Raw genomic sequence first — 18,767 nt, 5'->3', positions numbered from 1 at the left:
ATCAATGATTCACCATGGTAGGGAGGTAAATGATACAGACACTAAAATCAGCTTTGCACCATTAGAAACAGAATTCTTATAGAAGAAGACAATGTCAAAGATGATACCCTAGAATGCTCTTTTCAAATAAAGGGCTTTGTTTTGGGTAACTCTAACTTTCAAGGTTTTCTACAAGGTTAAAAGCTCATTATTTTAGATGCCACAAATTCTGAACTCTTGATAATTAGGCCTGGTTTAAGCTAAGTAGAAAGAATATCTTTGCCTCCACAAGAGAATAAGCTTTTCTAGAATTTCAGTTTGCTATATGTAGATACTTAAGATGTACTAATTTTAAGTGTTTCATGCTATTTTTAAAAGCAGATTCCTAAGAGTCTCTGTTTGGGAAACTTATGTTACCCTACTTTATAACACTACATCTTCCTGGAAATAATACATTCTTTAAAATTACAGTTATGCCTCATTTAACCGAATTCTGTTGGATCACCTTTCTTGCAATGGGCACGAACATGGATGCCTCCCAGTTGCTTGGCCATATAGCTGTCTTCCAAATTTCTTGGCATAGATGAGTGAGCACGTCCAGCGTTGCATCCGTTTGTTGAAACATCTCAGTTGGTATTCCATCAATTCCTGCAGCCTTGTTTTACACCAATGCGTTCAGTGCAGCTCGGACTTCTTCCATCAGTACCATCAGTTCTTAATCATATGCTACCTCCTGAGATGGTTTAACATCGACCATTTCTTTTTGGTACAGTGACTGTGCATTCTTTCCATCTTCTTTTGATGCTTCTTGCGTCATTCAATTTTGTTCATACAATCCTTCAATATTGCAACTAGAGGCTTCAAATTTTTCTTCATTTCTTTCAGCTTGAGAAATGCCAAGCTTGTTCTTCTCTTTTGGTTTTCTAACTCCAAGTCTTTGCACATTTCATTATAATATTTTTCTTCGTCTTCTATAGTCGCCCTTTGAAATGTTCCATTCAGCTCTTTTACTTCATCATTTCTTCCATTTGCTTTAGCTACTATTCTACTTTCAAGAGCAAGTTTCAGAGCCTCTTCTGACATCCATTTTGGTCTTTTCTGTCTTTCCTGTCTTTTTAATGACCTTTTGCTTTCTTTATTTTTTTTATGGTTTCTATTTAACTTTATTTTTTCCCATACAAAATTTTATACATACATTCTTATGTGACCCTAATTGCTCACCCCATTCTGAAACAGCACACTCCTCCTTTCCACCGATTCCCCATGTCCATTCAACTAGCTCCTAGCACTCTCTGCCTTCCCATCTCACCTCCAGACAGAAGCTGCTCGTTTAGTCTCTTGTATCTACTAGAGCTAAGAGGCACACTCCTCACGAGTATCACTTTATGTCCCACAGTCCAGTCCACTCCCAGTCTGAAGAGTTTGCCTCGGAAACTGTTTTAGGTCTGGGCTGATACAGAATCCAGGGGCCATGCTCTCTGGGGTTCCTCCAGTCTCAGTCAGACCATTAAGTCTGATCTTCTTACTAGAATTTGAGTTCTGCACCCCACCCTTCTCCTGCTCCATCCAGGACTCTCTGTTGTGTTCCCTGTCAGAACAGTCATTGGTGGTAGCTGGGCACCATCTAGTTCTTCTGGTCTCAGGCTGATGAAGTCTCTGGTTTATGTGACCCTTTCTGTCTCTTGGGCTAATACTTTCCTTGTGCCTTTGACGTTCTTCATTCTGCTTTACTCCGGATGCTTGGGACCAATTGATGCATCTTAGATGGCCGCTTGCAAGCTTTTAAGACCCCAGCCGCCACTCACCAAAGTAGGATGCAGAACATTTTCTTAATAAGCTTTGTTATGCCAATTGACCTAAATGTCCCCTGAAAGCATGGTCCCCTTCTACTCTGTCCCTCAAAGTGTTTGATTGTATTCAAGAAACTTCTTAGCTTTGGTTTAGTCCAGTTGTTGACTTCCCCTGTGGTGCATGCTGTCCTTCCCCTCACCTAATTCTTATCTACTATCTAGTTAGTAAATAACCCTCCCTCTCCCACCCCACCCTCATAACCATCAAAGAATGTTTTCTTCTGTGTTTAAGCCTTTTCTTGAGTTCTTATACTAGTGGTCTTATACAATATTTGTCCTTCTGTGACTGACTAAATTCACTCAGCATAATGACCTCTAGATTCCTCCATGTTGTAAGATGTTTCATGGCTTCATTGTTGTTCTTTATCGTTGTATAGTGTTCCACTGTGTGGATATACCATAATTTGTTTATCCATTCATCCACTGATGGGCACCTAGGTTGTTCCCATCTTTTTGCTATTGTGAACAGTGCTGCAATGAACATGGGTGTGCACATATAGCTTTTATTTCTCTAGGATATATTCCAAGGAGTGGGATAGCTAGATTGTATAGTACTTCCATTTCTAGCTATTTAAGGAAGCGCCAAATTGATTTCCAAAATGATTGTTACATTTTACATTTCCACCAACAGTGTATAAGTGTTCCAGTCTCTCCACAACCACTCCAGCATTTATTATTTTGTGTTTTTTGGATTAATGCCAGCCTTGTTGGGGTGAGATGATATTTCATTGCAGTTTTGATCTGCATTTCTCTGATGGCTAATGATCATGAGCATTTCTTCATGTGTCTATTAGCCACCTGAATATCTTCTTTGGCGAAGTTCCTGTTCATATCCTTTGCCCATTTTTTAATTAGGTTATTTGTCTTTTTGTTGTCGAGGTTTTGTAGTATCTTGTAGATTTTAGAGATTATCTGCTGATCGGATTTGTCTAGCCAACAATTTTTTCCCAGTCTGTAGGTTCTTTTGACTCTTTTGGTGAAGTCTTTTGATGAGCGTAAGTGGTTGATTTTTAGGAGCTCCCAGTTACCTAGTCTCTCTTCTGGTGCTTGTGCACTGTTACTTATGGTTTGTACTGTGTTTATGCCATGTATTAGGGCTCCTAGCATTGTCCCTGTTTTTTCTTCCATGATCATTTTTTATTTCATATTTAAGTCTTTGATGCAATTTGAGTTAGTTTTTGTGCATGGTGTGAGGTATGGGTCTTGTTTCAGTTTTTTCTACATGGATATCCAGTTATGCCAGCACCATTTGTTACAGAGACTGTTTTTTCCCCAATTAACAGACTTTGGAACTTTGTCAAATATCAGCTGCTCATAGGTGGATGAATTTATGTCTGCATTCTCAATTCTGTTCCACTGGTCTATGTATCTGTTGTTGTACCAGTACCAGGCTGTTTTGACTACCGTGGAGGTATAATAGGTTCTAAAATCAGGTAGTGTGAGGCCTCCCACTTTGTTCTTCTTCTTGAGTAATGCTTTACTTATTCGGGGCCTCTGCCCTTTCCATATGAAGTTGGTGATTTGTTTCTCCATCTCATTAAAAAATGCCAGTGGAATCTGGATCGGGATTGCATTGTATCTGTAGATCACTTTGCTAGAATTGACATTTTCACAATATTGAGTCTTCCTATCCATGAGCAAGGTATGTTTTTCCACTTATGCAGGTCTCTTTTGGTTTCTTGCAGTAGTGTCTTGTAGTTTTCATTGTATAGGTCTTTAACATCTCTGGTTAGATTTATTCCTAAGTATTTTATTTTCTTGGGGGCTATTGTAAATGGTATTGATTTGGTGATTTCCTCTTCAAGGTTCTCTTTGCTGGTGTAAAGGAATCCAACTGATTTTTGTATGTTTATCTTGTATCCCGAAACTTTGCTGAAATCTTCTATTAGTTTCAGTAGTTTTCTTGTGGATTCTTTGGGGTTTTCTGTGTATAAGATCATATCATCTGTAAATAGAGATACTTTGACTTCTTCCCTATCAATTTGGATGCCCTTTATTTCTTTTTCTAGCCTAATTGCTTTGGCTAGGACCTCCAGCACAATGTTGAAGAAGAGTGGTGATAAAGGGCATCCTTGTCTGGTTCCCATTCTCAAAGGGAATACTTTCAGACTCTCTCCATTTATGATGATGTTGGCTGTTGGCTTCGTATAAATGCCCTTAATTATACTGAGGAATTTCCCTTCTATTCCTATTTTGTTGAAAGTTTTTATCATGAATGGGTGTTGGACTTTGTCAAATGCCTTTTCTGCATCAATTGATAAGATCATGTGGTTCTTGTCTTTTGTTTTATTTATGTGATGGATTACAATGATTGTTTTTCTAATGTTGAACCATCTCTGCATACCTGGTATAAATCCCACTTATTCATGGTGAATTATTTTTTTGATATGTTGCTGAATTCTATTGGCTAAAATTTTGTTGGGGATTTTTCTGTCAATGTTCATGAGGGATATTGGTCTGTAATTTTCTTTTTTTTGTGGTGTCTTTACCTGGTTTTAGTATCAGGGTTATGCTGGCTTCATAGAATGAGTTTGGGAGTATTCCATCCTTTTCTATGCTCTGAAATACCTTTAGTAGTAGTAGTGCTTTTTTTTGTTGGGAGTTTTTTAATTACCTTTTCAGTCTCTTCTTTTGTTATGGTTTAAAATCAGGAAAGGTGTGTGTCTGGGTTGTATCCCTTCACCATACTTATTCAATCTGCAAATTGAGCAACTAATCTGAGAAGCTGGACTATATGAAGAACGTGGCATCAGGATTGGAGGAAGACTCATTAAAAATCTGTATTATGCTGATGACACAACCTGGCTTGCTGAAAGTGAAAAAGACTTGAAGCACCTACTGATGAAGATCAAAGACTACAGCATTCAGTATGGATTACAGCTCAATATAAAAAATAACAAAAATCCTCATAAATGGACCAATAAGCAACATCATGACAAGTGGAGAAAAGACTGGAGTTGTCAAGGATTTCATTTTACTTGGATCCACAATCAATGCCCATTGAAGCAGCAGTCAAGAAATCAAACGGTGCATTGCATCGGGCAAATATGCTATAAAAGACTTCCTTAAAGTGTTAAAAAGTAAAGATATCACTTTGAAGACTAAGGTGAGCCTGACTTAGGCCATGATATTTTCAATTGCCTCATATGCATGCGGGAGCTGGACAACAAATAAGGAAGACAGAAGATGCCTTTGAATTATGGTGTTGGTGAAAAGTACTGAATATACCATGTACTGCCAGAAGAACAAACAAATGTGTCTTGGAAGATGTATAGCCAGAATGCTCCTTAGAGGGGAGGATGGCGAGACTTCACCTCAAGTACTTTGGACATGTTATCAGGAGGGACCAGTCAACGGCACCTAACAACAACAACATTTGTTGGCATCAAAGACCATAGATGAAGTAACAGGTCTTGATACTTAAAAGCCAATTTAAAGTTGATACATGAGAATGCTCCAGGGACATCTGAAGTCTTAATGGAAGAAAATGAGAACAGACCCTCTGATTTTGGCAGCACAGTGGAAGCAGCAATAAGCAACAGTTCCCAACTCAAAACTCAAATCAGAGAAGCAGAAAGCATCAAAAAGGTAGAGGAAAGATTCCCCTTCTTGGAGCCTGGGTCAGATTTCCAGCTTAGAGCACTTTCCCAAGATCAGAGACCGGGGCAAGGGACAAGGATGATCAGTGGCAGAACAAACACATGGCAATCGTTGTCTTCCTGGGGAGCTTCCAATCACTGACTGAGCACCTACTGTATGAGAGGCACAGGGCTAGCGTTGAGGATCGAGGATGAGTGTGTCACAGGATCAGCTCTCCAGAAGCTTAAACTCTGGTGGGAGCTACATACATTGGTTTGAATGTTCTAACGGGAGGTATAGGGAACTAATGGCAACATTTAAGAAAGACACTTCATCTAGTCTTGGGAGGCCAGGAGAGCTTTCCCAGAGATAAGAGCAGCAATTTATCAGAGGAAGGAGGAGCAAGGGATAGGTGTAAGGAGAGGCATTCTAGCCCAGAGCATGTGCGAAGAGGAGGGGCAGAGCACAGTAAGTTCTGAGAGCTCTAAGTAGCTCTACCGTGGCTGAAAAGTGAGGTGGGGTGGGGGTGCAGGATTGGCAGAGGGGCCAGCAGAGGTAGGAGAGAGGAGAAACCAGACCTGAAGGACCCCATGAAGTAGAATTTTCTAGGGAGTCTGGACTTTACTCTAGAGTGTTTTAAGCAGGAGAGTGACCTATTCAGATTTTGTCTTAGAGAGGTCAGCTGCATTAGACAACAGGGATGCTGATTAACTATGGTTTGGAATAGACCTTCCAAAAGAAATTTCTTTCACTTGACCCTCTTTGACTTTTTTTCTCTTCCAAGCTAGTCTTACACTTTTAAAAAATTTTATTCTAGAGAGTGAAAGAAGAAGGGCCCAAACATTTAATATACACACAGTACACTCCCTGCCTACGCTGGATAATTTACTTATGGGATTTTAAGTAGATGTCAAACAACCTTCCACTGCACAGACAGGGATTTTTAGATCTGAGAGCCTTAACAATCTGCTCTGATTCCAAGCACTTTTTGTGCTACACAGTACTAACCCCTTTCAACATTTATTACATTTTAACCACTGAATTGTGAAAATCTTTCTGAGAGAAGTATCATATATTTCTACCTACCTAAACAAAGCTACTGATCACAATTTAACATTCATTTGGAAGACTCAGGAGTCAACATTATAACCACTCATTACACTACACTACTTTGAAAATTAACAGTAATGGTTTAATATCATCGACATTAAGTCAGTGTTCCAACTTCTAAAGGTTAGCGGTCCACCCAGAAAAGCCTGGTTATCTACTTCCGAAAAACCAGCCACTGAAAACTACAGAGCTCAGTTCTACTCTGACACACGTTGTCATGAGTTGGAACTGACTCTACTGCAAGTGGTTTTTTATAATGTCCTACTGCTCTCTTTTTGTCTGAAATAGGAGCCAAATAAGGTCCACCCACTGCAACTGATTAATTTATCTTAAATTAAAAAAAAAAAAAATCAATAAATTCCCTTCCCATCTCTCTCACTCTCTCTTTTATTTCTTACAATGTATTTGTTGAAGAAATTGGGTCATTTGTATTCTAGAGCTGTCCTGAGTCCTAATTTTGCTGACTAGAAACATGTTCTTGTCTTCTGAATTTCCTGTAAATTGGCTTGTCTAGAGGTTTGATCAGATTTAGACTGAGTTTTTTTTTGGGGGGGTGGGGGCTGGGGAGCAAGAGTAATTCACAGATGAGGTTGTGATCTTTCATTATTTGTCTTTTTTTGTGATATCTGCAGCTTTTGATAATCAGTACTAGATCCATTCACTCATTTGTTGTTGAAATGTGGTGTTATTTTACACCGAGGTTTTACAGAGTGAGGTCCTCAGGAGTAACTGAAGTTTATTCAGTTGTTTGTGCCCAAACCAAATGACTCCAGACTGCTAGGCATATTGAATTTGTATCTTTTATGTTAATAGTTTTTCTGCATCTCCTCTGTCAGTAATCACTTATTGATATTTTCAGTATATGCTTGCCACTAACAATTCCTTTATCATTTTGATTTGTTGCTTCTAATGTGCTCTATCAACTGAGATCAGACAATTAAGCTCATTGCAATTATATAAATAAAATAATAGAGACTGGAGGGCTCTATTATCAGTTATGCGCCTAAGTTTTAGTACATTAGTGATTGATTTCCATGTTCTTGCTTATGCCATGAGTATTCAAGGTTAACTCATCTCTGTGTCTGTAATTAGTCTGAATCAGTTAGGTTTTCCCTGTATAGATTTTCCACTCCCCAGGGAGGTATAACACCACATGATTTCAGGTCTTATCTCCAGATCAACTGGAAAGTAAAACCTAGGAGAGTAGGGATTCTTCTCTGTTTTGTTCCACTGTTGTATCCCCAGGGCCTAGAATGGTACCTTATATATATATACATACATACATACATACATATATATATATATATATATATATATATATGGTAAGTGCTGGGTAAAGAATTGGTAAAAAATAAATAGATAACAATAATCTCTAAATTTGTCCTTCTGGCTTAAAGATATCCCTGTATACACTGTTGACAGTGAGTACATTTTCCTGTAACTCTATACAGTATCACCTTAATGGCCTAGCATTCCAATAGCCCCCACTGCCTAGTTATGCTTAGTGCTCAGCTACTAACCAAAAGGTTGGCAGTTTGAGTCCACCCAGAGGCACCTTGGAAGAAAGGCCTGGCAATCTACTTACAAAAGATCACAGCCATTGAAAACCCTAGGGAGCAGGGTTTTCACATATGGTGTCACCATGAGTCAGAGCTGACTCAGTGGCAACTAGTTTGGTTAGGGTCACAGCGGGAGAGTTAAAAAGATGGGCTATCAAGGCAATAGATTAAAAAAAAGAAACACAAAAATCATCATTTTTGAGGGGAGAGAGGTTTATAAGAATAAAACAGATCTCACCTCCTCATTTAACAAAGTGTTGAAGAAGGCTAAGACACCTTTTCTCTTTATCAGTCTGTTTAGATTTATGCTGTTGAATTCAGTGGTCAATGGCCACATGTGGCTATTGAGCACTTGAAATGTAGCTAGTATAACTAGGGAATAAATTTAATTTTAGTGAATTTAAATTTTAAAAACTGACACCTGATTCAGTTATTGTAAAACTTAAAAAAATTATGTTTGGAACAATTTTGGTGTATGAATTTATGTTTTCAACTGTAAATTTCTAAAAAATCTAAATAGAGGTCAAGTATTCCCAATAAAAATTTTCCATCCTAATTGAGATGTGCTGTTTGTTAAGTCTAAAATGCACTCCAGATTTCAAAGACTTAGTACACAAAAATATCAAATATTTCATTAATAATTTTTAAATACTGATTACATGTTGAAATGATAATATTTGGATATACTGGGTAAATAAAATGTATTATTGGGTTAACTTACATATAGTCTTAAAATTAATTTCATCTATTTCTTTTTACTTAAAAAAATCTGGCTATTAGAATATTTTATTATTTATTATTATTTACAGTAAATTAGTACTACTGGGAACCATCCATTTATATTACATATGTGGCTTGCATTATATTTCTAGTGAAAAATACTGACTTACACACAAGCCGGAAAAGAAGATTCTCTCTTTAAAAGAAACTGCGCAGCATTCCACTCCCCATATTTCCTAGTGCCCTTTCAAGAAGGGTTTAGCTTTCTATATGCAAACCAGCATGAAATCCTTTGCATGACTCTAGTACACAGCATGTTTCAGTTGTTCAGGGTATTTTCTAAATGCCAACGGTTACCCATTCCAATTACAGTCATAGGTTCTGCGCTGATTCTACACTTAACCAGAGTAACTTTCAAAGACTGAGTCCTTGAGAAGAGGCTTCAGATCTAGGTCTCCACTGTTGGAGTCTCCACCCCACGAGACTAGGAACTACAGATCTCCCTGGGCCTTGGGTTTTCACACAGGCTTAGCACCCAAGAAATTCTGGAACAGCCCATGTGTCAGAAGCAAGGGCTGCAAAGATCATCCCTTTTACACAGCATGTGAGAGAGGGAGCACAGCAGGGCAGTTAAGAGACTGGGCTCTAGAATCAGACTTACTGAGTTTGAATCTAAACTGTGCCTTGTCTGAGCCAGCTGACCTCGGGCAAGTCACCTGGCCCCTTTGTGCTTAAATTTCCTCATCTGAAAATGGGGATAAAGACAGTACTTACCACATAGGTTTTAAAGATTAACTGAGGCAACATATGTAAGGTACGCAGAAGAGTGGTGCACTCATAAAAGGGGTTCAACAAACGTCAACTCCTGTGATGTGTACAAGGACAGTGGCAGTTAACAGGAGAGGTCAAAGGGGTCCAACAGAACCATTCGTTTTGTTCCCTGAACTACGCTTACTTATTATTAACCTGTGTTACCCCTAGAATTAGACAGCTGCGGACCTCACAAACCAATATAAGTTTGTGCGGGTCACTTTCTGTGTAGGTGGTTATGTTACTTCAATAACAAATACTCAAAGTTAACAAAGTTTAATCTTCAAAATTTTAGGGATGGAAAGATATGCTAAAAATTTCATATTCTGAAAAGACAGATTCATATTACAAGTATCTTAAAAACGCTAGAATATCCTCACATATTGTCTTGGCACTATGTCCGTATCAACCCAGTATCATACGTCCTTGTCCTCTTCAAAACCTGGTAAAGGCCTCTGCAGATAGATACCTGAATTCTGATAATCGTGAGACAAGGTCAACAAGAGACACTGAAACAACTTTACCATCAACGCTTAATAAAACGCCTCTAAGACTGCAGTAGCTTTGTGCCTTTTTAATAATAATTTTTTAAAATGAATCTCTCTTTACTATTTATTATGATCACTCTTCTCCGCTCTTGCCATACCAAAAGCAAAATATAACTAGCAATATGAGTAATTAGTTAGTGGGTAATCAGATGGTATAGATGAAGGACACCACCTAAGGAGGGGGTGCAAATGGAAACAGCGCGTGTCTAACCAACACGTCTGAGGAATGTGAGTGCCATCAGGTTACGTCACTGTGTGGATCTGGCCATCCGCATGTATAGCACAAAGACAAAAATAAATAGTAACAGACGTCCCACTTCCAGCTGGGGAAGCAGAGCTGGACGGGGCCCTCTGTGGTAGCACCAATACCTGTAACAGACACTGTCCGTGCAAGGGTTGTGAACCCTGACAATGACGAAAACGTGCTGAAAGTGGGAACGAATGTTTTTCGGGCTGAATGGCTGTGCTCCAGGTTCTTGGAAAACTATTGTTACAATATCATTTCCAATGTGCCGCTTGCGTAGGAGCTAAAAGAAAAAACAAACAACCAACATCAATGATAACTCTCTGCTCCCCCTCACCCTTATGTAACTGTATTTAAAATATTCATTACTAATTAATGCACATCAGGGTAGGTAATCTATAAGGTTATTTTCAATATTTTAGCCTCTCTTTTCATTTCCTTCAAGGAAGAACATGAAAATGAATATTCTGCGATTTGCATCAAACTATAGCCCATTCAAATGGGTCTGACCAATATCTGGCATATTACGCCAAGTCCCAGCATCTCCAAATCCTCAGTTTCCATAACAACAGTTTTGTTTCATTTTCATAGGGAAGATTTTTAGAGACGAGAATTGTTGAGGTAATTACAATGTAATTTATGTTCTGGATTAATTGGCTTCTTTTAAAGAAAACGTGGCTAAGGCATTTTCTGATATATTTTTTGTGGCACAAGCTGGTAATATAGAAATTAATAACATTCTGGAATGTTTTAACAATTTAAAAGCAGGTTAAATTTCAAATTTAAGTAGTTTCTTTAATTACAGTGAAAACTGCTTACGACCACCTGCTGTTTCACATGAACACATTACTGAGGGCCTTGAAATTCAGGTACCCCAAATCCTCCTAGGCTAGTGCCTTTCAGGAGGCATTTATTAGACAGTTTAATTCAAAAGCATAGAGAAAAACTGAACAAAATTTGTATTTCTCATATTTATTATACAGACACTTTTAAAAGCAAGAAAACAACTCAGTGCGGCATATTTATATAAACTATCCACTAGAACTAAGCTTGCATGTTTATCCTTTTAGTTATCTGGTCACACCCTGGTGGCATAGTGGTTAAGAATTCAGGCTGCTAACCAAAAGGTCAGTAGTTCGAATCCACCAGTCGCTCCTTGGAAACCCTATGGGGCAGTTCTACTCTGTCCTATAGGGTTGCTGTGAGTCAGAGTCGACTTATTAGGTTTGGTTTTCTTTGGTTTGGTGACATTAAGGTATACAAATTACTTACCAGTAAAATCAATGATCTAGTATTAGCTGCCAGCTGGGAGAAACAATAGCCTTTTAGATTAGGGTTGAGAACTGGGAGTTAGAGTGCTAGGGACATGTCCTTTAAATTCAGGAATTTTTAAAGCATCCCAAACTATTTTCTAAAGTGGAAGTTTATTTCTAAACATGACATATAAGCAAATGTTAATGAAATAAAGGATGTTCTGTATTGAATACATATATAGAATACAATGATAATCAAAGATTATTAATGTAATCAGGATCTGAGACAAATATTCAGCATGTCTATTTACTAAGCCATTCCTGCAGAAATGATGTCACTGTCTTTCCCCTGCAATATCATCCTTTCTTCAAAATATGGCTTAATGTGAAACAGTAATATCTTAACAAGGGACCCTAAAATGAAATAATTTAGATGTCTTTCCATTTAAATGCCAACTCACTCTGCCCAACACGTAAACCTATTTAGTTAGAAATCAGGCAATTAATCTAAATCTCATTACTAAACTTTTTCTTTCACAAATCTCCTCTCTTTTCTGAGTGATCAAGTAGAATAAGCCTTTATTTCCCCTTTAAAGATGATACATTAATATTCTTAAATTTTTCTGTCTACTGACTGGTCAGAATAAGAAGTCTAGTGTATTTTTCTTAGCATGATATTTTTCTCCCAGAGAAATCGAGAACTTGGAATTTGCATTAAAAAAATCTTCAACAAAGTCCAGATCAGGAAGTTTATCTTAAAACAAGTTTATTTTAGATTTATAGCTGATTCATTGCTTTGCTTCCTATTTCTGATTACTCTGGTAAAAGTAATGAAAGGCAAAATTTTGTTACCTAGACCTGTGATCTAATCAAACCCAAAGTGATGAAGTGTTAGATTAGATCAGTGTTTGGTTAAATTCTGTGAAAGAGGATGTCATTCACTCTGCAGCTCGCCTGTGTTCTATTAGTACAATTGACAATAACAAAATCTATATCCATTTTAAGGTCAGAAATAAAACTGGATTGGCTCATGTTTATAACAGCTATTGAAAGGAGACTTTGTTAGCTCTCTGATTCTTATAAATTTCAGTTTTTGTATCAATTATTCTGAGATATTTCGAAAAAAACAGTAACTACCACATACTCTCTAAAATAAAACTGCCAGTTTCCATTTTGCTCTGTAACAATCTGTCACTTCTTAGTTTCTGCATTTTACTGTCTAATTACTTATTAAACCAAAAACACCAAAACAGTTGCCATGAGTCAATTCTAACTCATGGTGACGCCATGTGTTTCAGCATAGAACTGCACTCCATAGGGTCTTCATGGCTGTAACCTTTGGAAAGCAGATCACCAGGCCTTTCTTCCAAGGCTCCTCTTGGGGGGTTCAAACTGCCAACATTTTCAGTTAGTAGCCCTGTGCTTAACTGTATGCATCATCCAGGGATTCAATCACTTACTACATTTTAGTAATAGGCAATGTGCTTTTAGATTTTTCTAAAAGAAACTCTGTATATAATGTACACACATGCAATTGTTACTATGTTGCTTGCTATATCCTGATGAACACTAGGAAAGAACATTATTCTGAGATCCCAAAGACATTTCTTTCTCTCCAAGTTAGCATACCAAACCTCCTGTGAAATCTGAAACGAAACAGCATTATCTTCCTGCTTTTGTACACTGGCCTCTTGAGATTAAACTTCACCCACTCATGTATGTTCTTTGCAACCCTGCAGAGTCATCTAATCACCATCATTTCAACTTGTTCTCTTCAAATTTCATGAAAACCTCAGTCCCCATGGGTGAAAAGCAAATGATTAATTCACAAAGCCATCCAGCTGGCTGTTAACCTAGAATTTGTCTCTTCATTTGTTTTCAGCTCATTTGCTATTCCTTACTTCCACAAAGTACAAAGCTTCCTGCTGCTGTGACAGGTGCAATATAAAATTCTAGTTTAAGATTTTACAAACTTGCCACTTAGGCTTCTGGGGAAAATGAAACAAGGGTGAAAACACAGAGAACACAAGCATCTCTTACCTGTTGCTTGTTGTTAGGTGTGTAGGGCAGCATGGTAGAAACATGGAACATAATTTCATAGTCTTTGTATGTTGTGTACAGAGAATGAGTTCCAGTTGAGTCAGCTACAGTAAAAAAAAAATATATATATATATATATATAAATGATGAAATGACTATATGATTAGAAAAAAAATTCATTTAAGAGGAATATCTCAAAAAAAGGAAATGGCTTAGAATCAAAAGATCCTAGACAAGAATCCAGTAAATGTGCTCTTAACCCTTTTTTGGTAGCTGATCCTTTTAGCAGTACAGTGAAGCCTATGGACCACTTCTCAGAATAATAGTTATAAATGCATAAAATAAAATACATTAAGATTTCAACAGAAATCAATTATATTGAAAAATATAATTATCAGTAGTAAAAAATATATATGCTAAAACAGCACAAGATTTATAACAAGATTTAGCATCGGGTCTAATGACTTCCATAACTTTGAAGTAATGAAGAGCATAAGCAGTATTTTAAGGTATCTGTAACAACAGATAACATGACATGAAAATATCTGTGATTTCTACTGGTGACAAAGCCACAAATACAGCTTACTCTACTGTAGCTTATTGTCTATATTCATAATTGCAGGAAATGCTAAATTTCAATAAGGGGTCAGTAAAAATAAAGATCTAATTATGTCTTATCCAAGTACACAGATCCCTGAATTCTATCCACAGACATGAAGAACGCCTTTTCTAATACTTCTGATTGAAACAAGAGAACTGTTTTGTTCCTAACAAATAGGTGGTAATTTAATGAGATTGCAACACTGAAGAACAAAGTACTATAGTAAATGTGCAACCATTTTCTAAAACACATGCGTGTGTTTTGCTCTCACCTTTCTTAAGGGAAAAAAACTAACCTCTACTCACTTAATTGTTAATAAAGTTTCAGAATCAATGTGCCCACAAATATCAGGAAACCACAGAAGAGAGTTATAAACTGCCCAACTGACAGGGAAGTATCTGGGTTTACAGGCTGCAAAGTGAACAGAGGTGCATTCATTCTAGGTAAACTGAAACTCCAACAACTATATTTTTAAGGACTCAAACAATCCACTGCATTTTAGAGAATAAGGCTGCAAGACAGAACCTCTGGCACCAAAAAGCAGAAGTTGTCAAAATTTAGTATGCACAGCACTACCTGGGGAGCTAGTTTAAAAGGCAGATTTCCACCCCTAGAAATGCTCTGAGGGGGTACTGGGCTGGGCCCAGGAATCTATTTTTAATAAATGTTCCCAAATGACTCAATGCAGTAGCTCTACTGCCTTTGGGTACTGCTCCAAGAATAGAGCACAATTGTGACTTGCAGACAGATTTATAAAGATGTTCTTCTAGAGCCCTCAGTTTCAACCTTGAGCGTGTTGAAGGATTTTAATTTTTGAGGCAGACATAAATGCCAAGGTGTTAAAATAAGCTAAAAATAGAAGAAAGTATGCACTAATTTTTAAAAATTACAAAAATACGTACCAACATATAACTTCCCAAGAAAAATATCTTCTAAATGTTAATGACCACCCCCACGAAAAAACTACATTACTATAATCAAACAATTTAAGACAAGTCTTGAGTATGGAGAACTTATCTATTGTTAAAGGCCGTTGCTATAAATATCTGTAGAATTGATTAGTACATTTTTTAAAACTTTAAAGTGAATGTGTCAGCTTTGACATGTAGTTAAAAGTCAATTTTAAGCAAAGTTAATGAACTAGAAGAAAGGACTGTCATCCGTATTCATTTATTACATTTTTCTTTACATGTCTGTCTAATTCTAAAAGGATTACTGACAGAGCAGCAAACTGATGTGGAAGACAACCTTGGAGATAATTTATTTTTCTACTTCTAGTCCTTTCTGTTCCCTTTGCATTCCTCATTTTTTAAAAATGTATGCTACTTGACCAACCTTTTTCTGGGGACCTTTGAAAATCCCAGAGCTTTGCTGCTAATTTTAAAGTTTGAAAACAGTTTTATACATTTTAGAGTTGAAACTAGGGCCAAAACAATGACTAATTCAATGTAACATTAAACTAGAAAATTATACCCATTTTAAAGGAATGTATTATCTATGGTAAGTAAATGTTTTGTGGTTTTTTTGTTTTGTTTAAACCACTTTCCAAAGCCTGACAGAAGTAACAGAAATACATACAAAATGATACAGTTTTCCTCTATCAAAAATGCCAAACATTCACAGTCACTAAAGTCATTCAATCTGATTTCAATCTTATTTTGAACAAATCCTACTATTTGAACAACAATGGATACATTTCCAAAAAGCAAACTTCTAACAAAAAGTCAATTATGAAGAACTGGAAGCTAGTCACAGCTATTTTAGAAGGCAGAATGGAGCAAGTTCCCAGAACACAGCTTTCCTAGACTTGACACAGGGACTGTGCTGCGTAAAAGGTTGCAGGGTCACCCAAAATACTAAAAATAAACCATCGAATGCTTAAGTCTTCAGGAAATATAGCAAGCATTCTTTTTCCATCCTCCCTAGTAAGGTTTAAGAAGGAGCCCTGGTGGTGCGGTAGTTAAAGCGCTTGGTTGCTAACTGAAAGGTTCTCAGTTCAAACCCGCCAGCTGCTCCTCAGGAGAAAGATGTGGCAGTCAGCTTTCATAATGATTACAGAAACCCCTGGAAACAGTATGGGGCAGTTCTATTCTGTCCTATAGGGTCTCTCTGAGTCAGAATCAACTTGGTGGTAGTGAATTTGGTTTTGGTTTGAGTAAGGTTTTACTCTTCTATTATGTACATAGGAGCCCTGGTGACACCGTGGTTAAAGTGCTGGGTTAACCAAAAGGCTGGTGGTTAGAACTCCCCAGTGGCTTCACAGGAGAAAGATGTGGCAGTCTGCTTCTGTAAAGATTACAGCCTTGGAAACCCTATGCGGCAGTTCTACTCTGTCCTATAGGGTCATTATGAGTTGGAATTGATTCAACAACAGTAAAGGGTATTGATTATGTAGATAGTAATCGCAAGAGTTTGAATTCCTTTCTTCTCCTTTTGTCTGGTTGAAGAGAATACATACTGAGCAATTTCTGAAGTGAAAATATGCTTGTAGAGCAGAGATGGAAAGATGATGCTAGTTCATATTTGTAATGAGCTTTAAAACTTAAAAAGTAAATTCAAGTATAATATGGGTCATCTTGATTGTCATTACCAGTACATGGCATATATCTCCATTAATAAGGTCAGTACTCTATGTTAAGGCATAGAAAGTAGAATTTCTAATATTCAAAGAAGACACTGAATATTTGAGGAATGGTAAGAATACTCTTCTCCGTTGCTTCGAAAAGGTACGGATAAGTGATAATATCCTATATTAAACATTTCTATTTGAAGACAACACAAACAGATTAATAAACTTACAGAAGCTATTTCAAATATGGTCAGTGTCATAATTATCCTTTGTTACTTGGCTGAAATCTTTTGCTTTTAAGTAGTCTACATCTGAGACGATAAATGTGTATATGTGTGTGTGATGTGGATCTGAATCAGGAAAAAGTAAATGGACTTCTATATAGCTACTTCCTGGCTACTAAAGCATATGTTTTTAAAAAGCTAGCCAAAAGAAAATCTGCCTATGCAATCTGATTTTTGGAAAGTTCCTAGTTTTTAATATTTACAAACACAAAGAGAATGAAAATCTCATTAACTAAATACATAAAGACTAATAAAGTCAATCGAATGAAGACAGCTTAAACTCAGTTTATGAATGTCCTCCCATTATAGTACATATCGAATGCCAGACAAAAAATCACAGATATATTCTGGGTCTGATTATTATTCATAGTCTGGAAAATTTTAATATTCACCTGGTTACTGGGAACCATCCATTTAAGCCCCCTATGGTGGAGTCAGGAGCCCTGGTGGTCCAGTGGTTAAGAGCTTGGCTGTGAACCAAAAGGCCAGCAGTTCAAATCCACTAGCTGCTCCTTGGAAACCCTATGGGGGCAGTTCTACTCAGCCCTATAGGGTCACTATGAGTTGGAATTGACTCAATGGCAATAGTTTTTTTTGTTTTTTTAAATGGTGGAGTCAAGGAGCCCCAGTGGCACAATGGTTAAGTGCTTGGTTGCTAACTGAAAGGTTGGCAATTTGAACCCACTGGCAGCTCCACCGGAGAAAAGACTTGGTGATCTGTTTCCACAAAGATTTACAGCCTACAAAACCCTTTGGGGCAGTTCTATTCTGTCCTATAGGCATCAATTGGACAGCACCTAACAACAACCACATGCTGGAGTCAGATACAGAAGGATCACATGTCTAAGAAACCCTGCCTCAGGGTCTGGAGATGCAGAGACCAATGCTCAAAGGCACAGACAGGCATGGTATTCATGTCTGAAACCCTGATACACATTCAATATGAAGCACGTTTCTGGCCTTGTGATACTATTTCACTCATAAACTAATGAGGCATTTGGAGAAAAATAGTTGCTTAAGTCAAGAATTCTACCTGCTCTGGCATCTACCATACTTACGAATATTTTTTTCAGTGTACCTTTAGCCACGATCAGGAGATGGGATACTTTATTTCACTAAGGACGGAGTTAAGTAGGAGACTGCAGTATTACTCTTTGCCATGACAGGCAAACTCATACCGTGTCAGTTCAAGAAACATGTGAGTGCCCATGTGTATGTACCTGGAGCTCAAGCCTTCTCAAAATCACTAATATGAGAGAAAAAGACAGACATGGAGCAAGGGTGATACTTAGATGTCAGCCACTACTACATTCTACCTACTTCTCACTTTGCAAGACACCTGCAATTACCTGTATTCCCAACCTGGAAGTAAAAATATCTGAATTTGAATACTAGTAGGATTATTTGCTAAATTACTACAAGCAAGTCACTTCATTTTGCTGCTTCTCTATATTATTGTTGTTGTGAGGATGAAGTGAAACCATGTATATGAAAGTGACAGCCCAAAAAAGACACTTAATAAATGTGTTGGTTAAAATTTAAAATTTTGACACATGAGGAGATGCTCGCGATCACTAGCCATTAGAGAAATGCAAATTAAAACCACAATGAGATACCATCTC

The 18,767-nt window shown here is 37.4% G+C and overlaps 1 protein-coding gene across 1 annotated transcript in view; it reads right to left on the bottom strand.

The window, feature by feature from the left end:
* Positions 1 to 18,767, bottom strand: part of SIPA1L1 (signal induced proliferation associated 1 like 1) — a 409,883-nt gene that overhangs the window by 75,810 nt on the left and 315,306 nt on the right. Inside the window, exons 11-12 of the mRNA XM_004371003.2 lie at positions 13,693 to 13,796; positions 10,525 to 10,682 (exon numbers count right to left, since the gene is read on the bottom strand). Of these exons, the coding sequence (XP_004371060.1) occupies positions 10,525 to 10,682; positions 13,693 to 13,796 (262 nt within the window). The remainder of the gene's footprint in view (positions 1 to 10,524; positions 10,683 to 13,692; positions 13,797 to 18,767) is intronic.

The sequence above is a fragment of the Trichechus manatus genome, unplaced genomic scaffold (genome assembly GCF_000243295.1).
Source record: "Trichechus manatus latirostris isolate Lorelei unplaced genomic scaffold, TriManLat1.0 scaffold00010, whole genome shotgun sequence".
Classification (NCBI taxonomy): Eukaryota; Metazoa; Chordata; class Mammalia; order Sirenia; family Trichechidae; genus Trichechus; species Trichechus manatus.
This window is presented reverse-complemented; position numbering and strand designations above follow the sequence as displayed.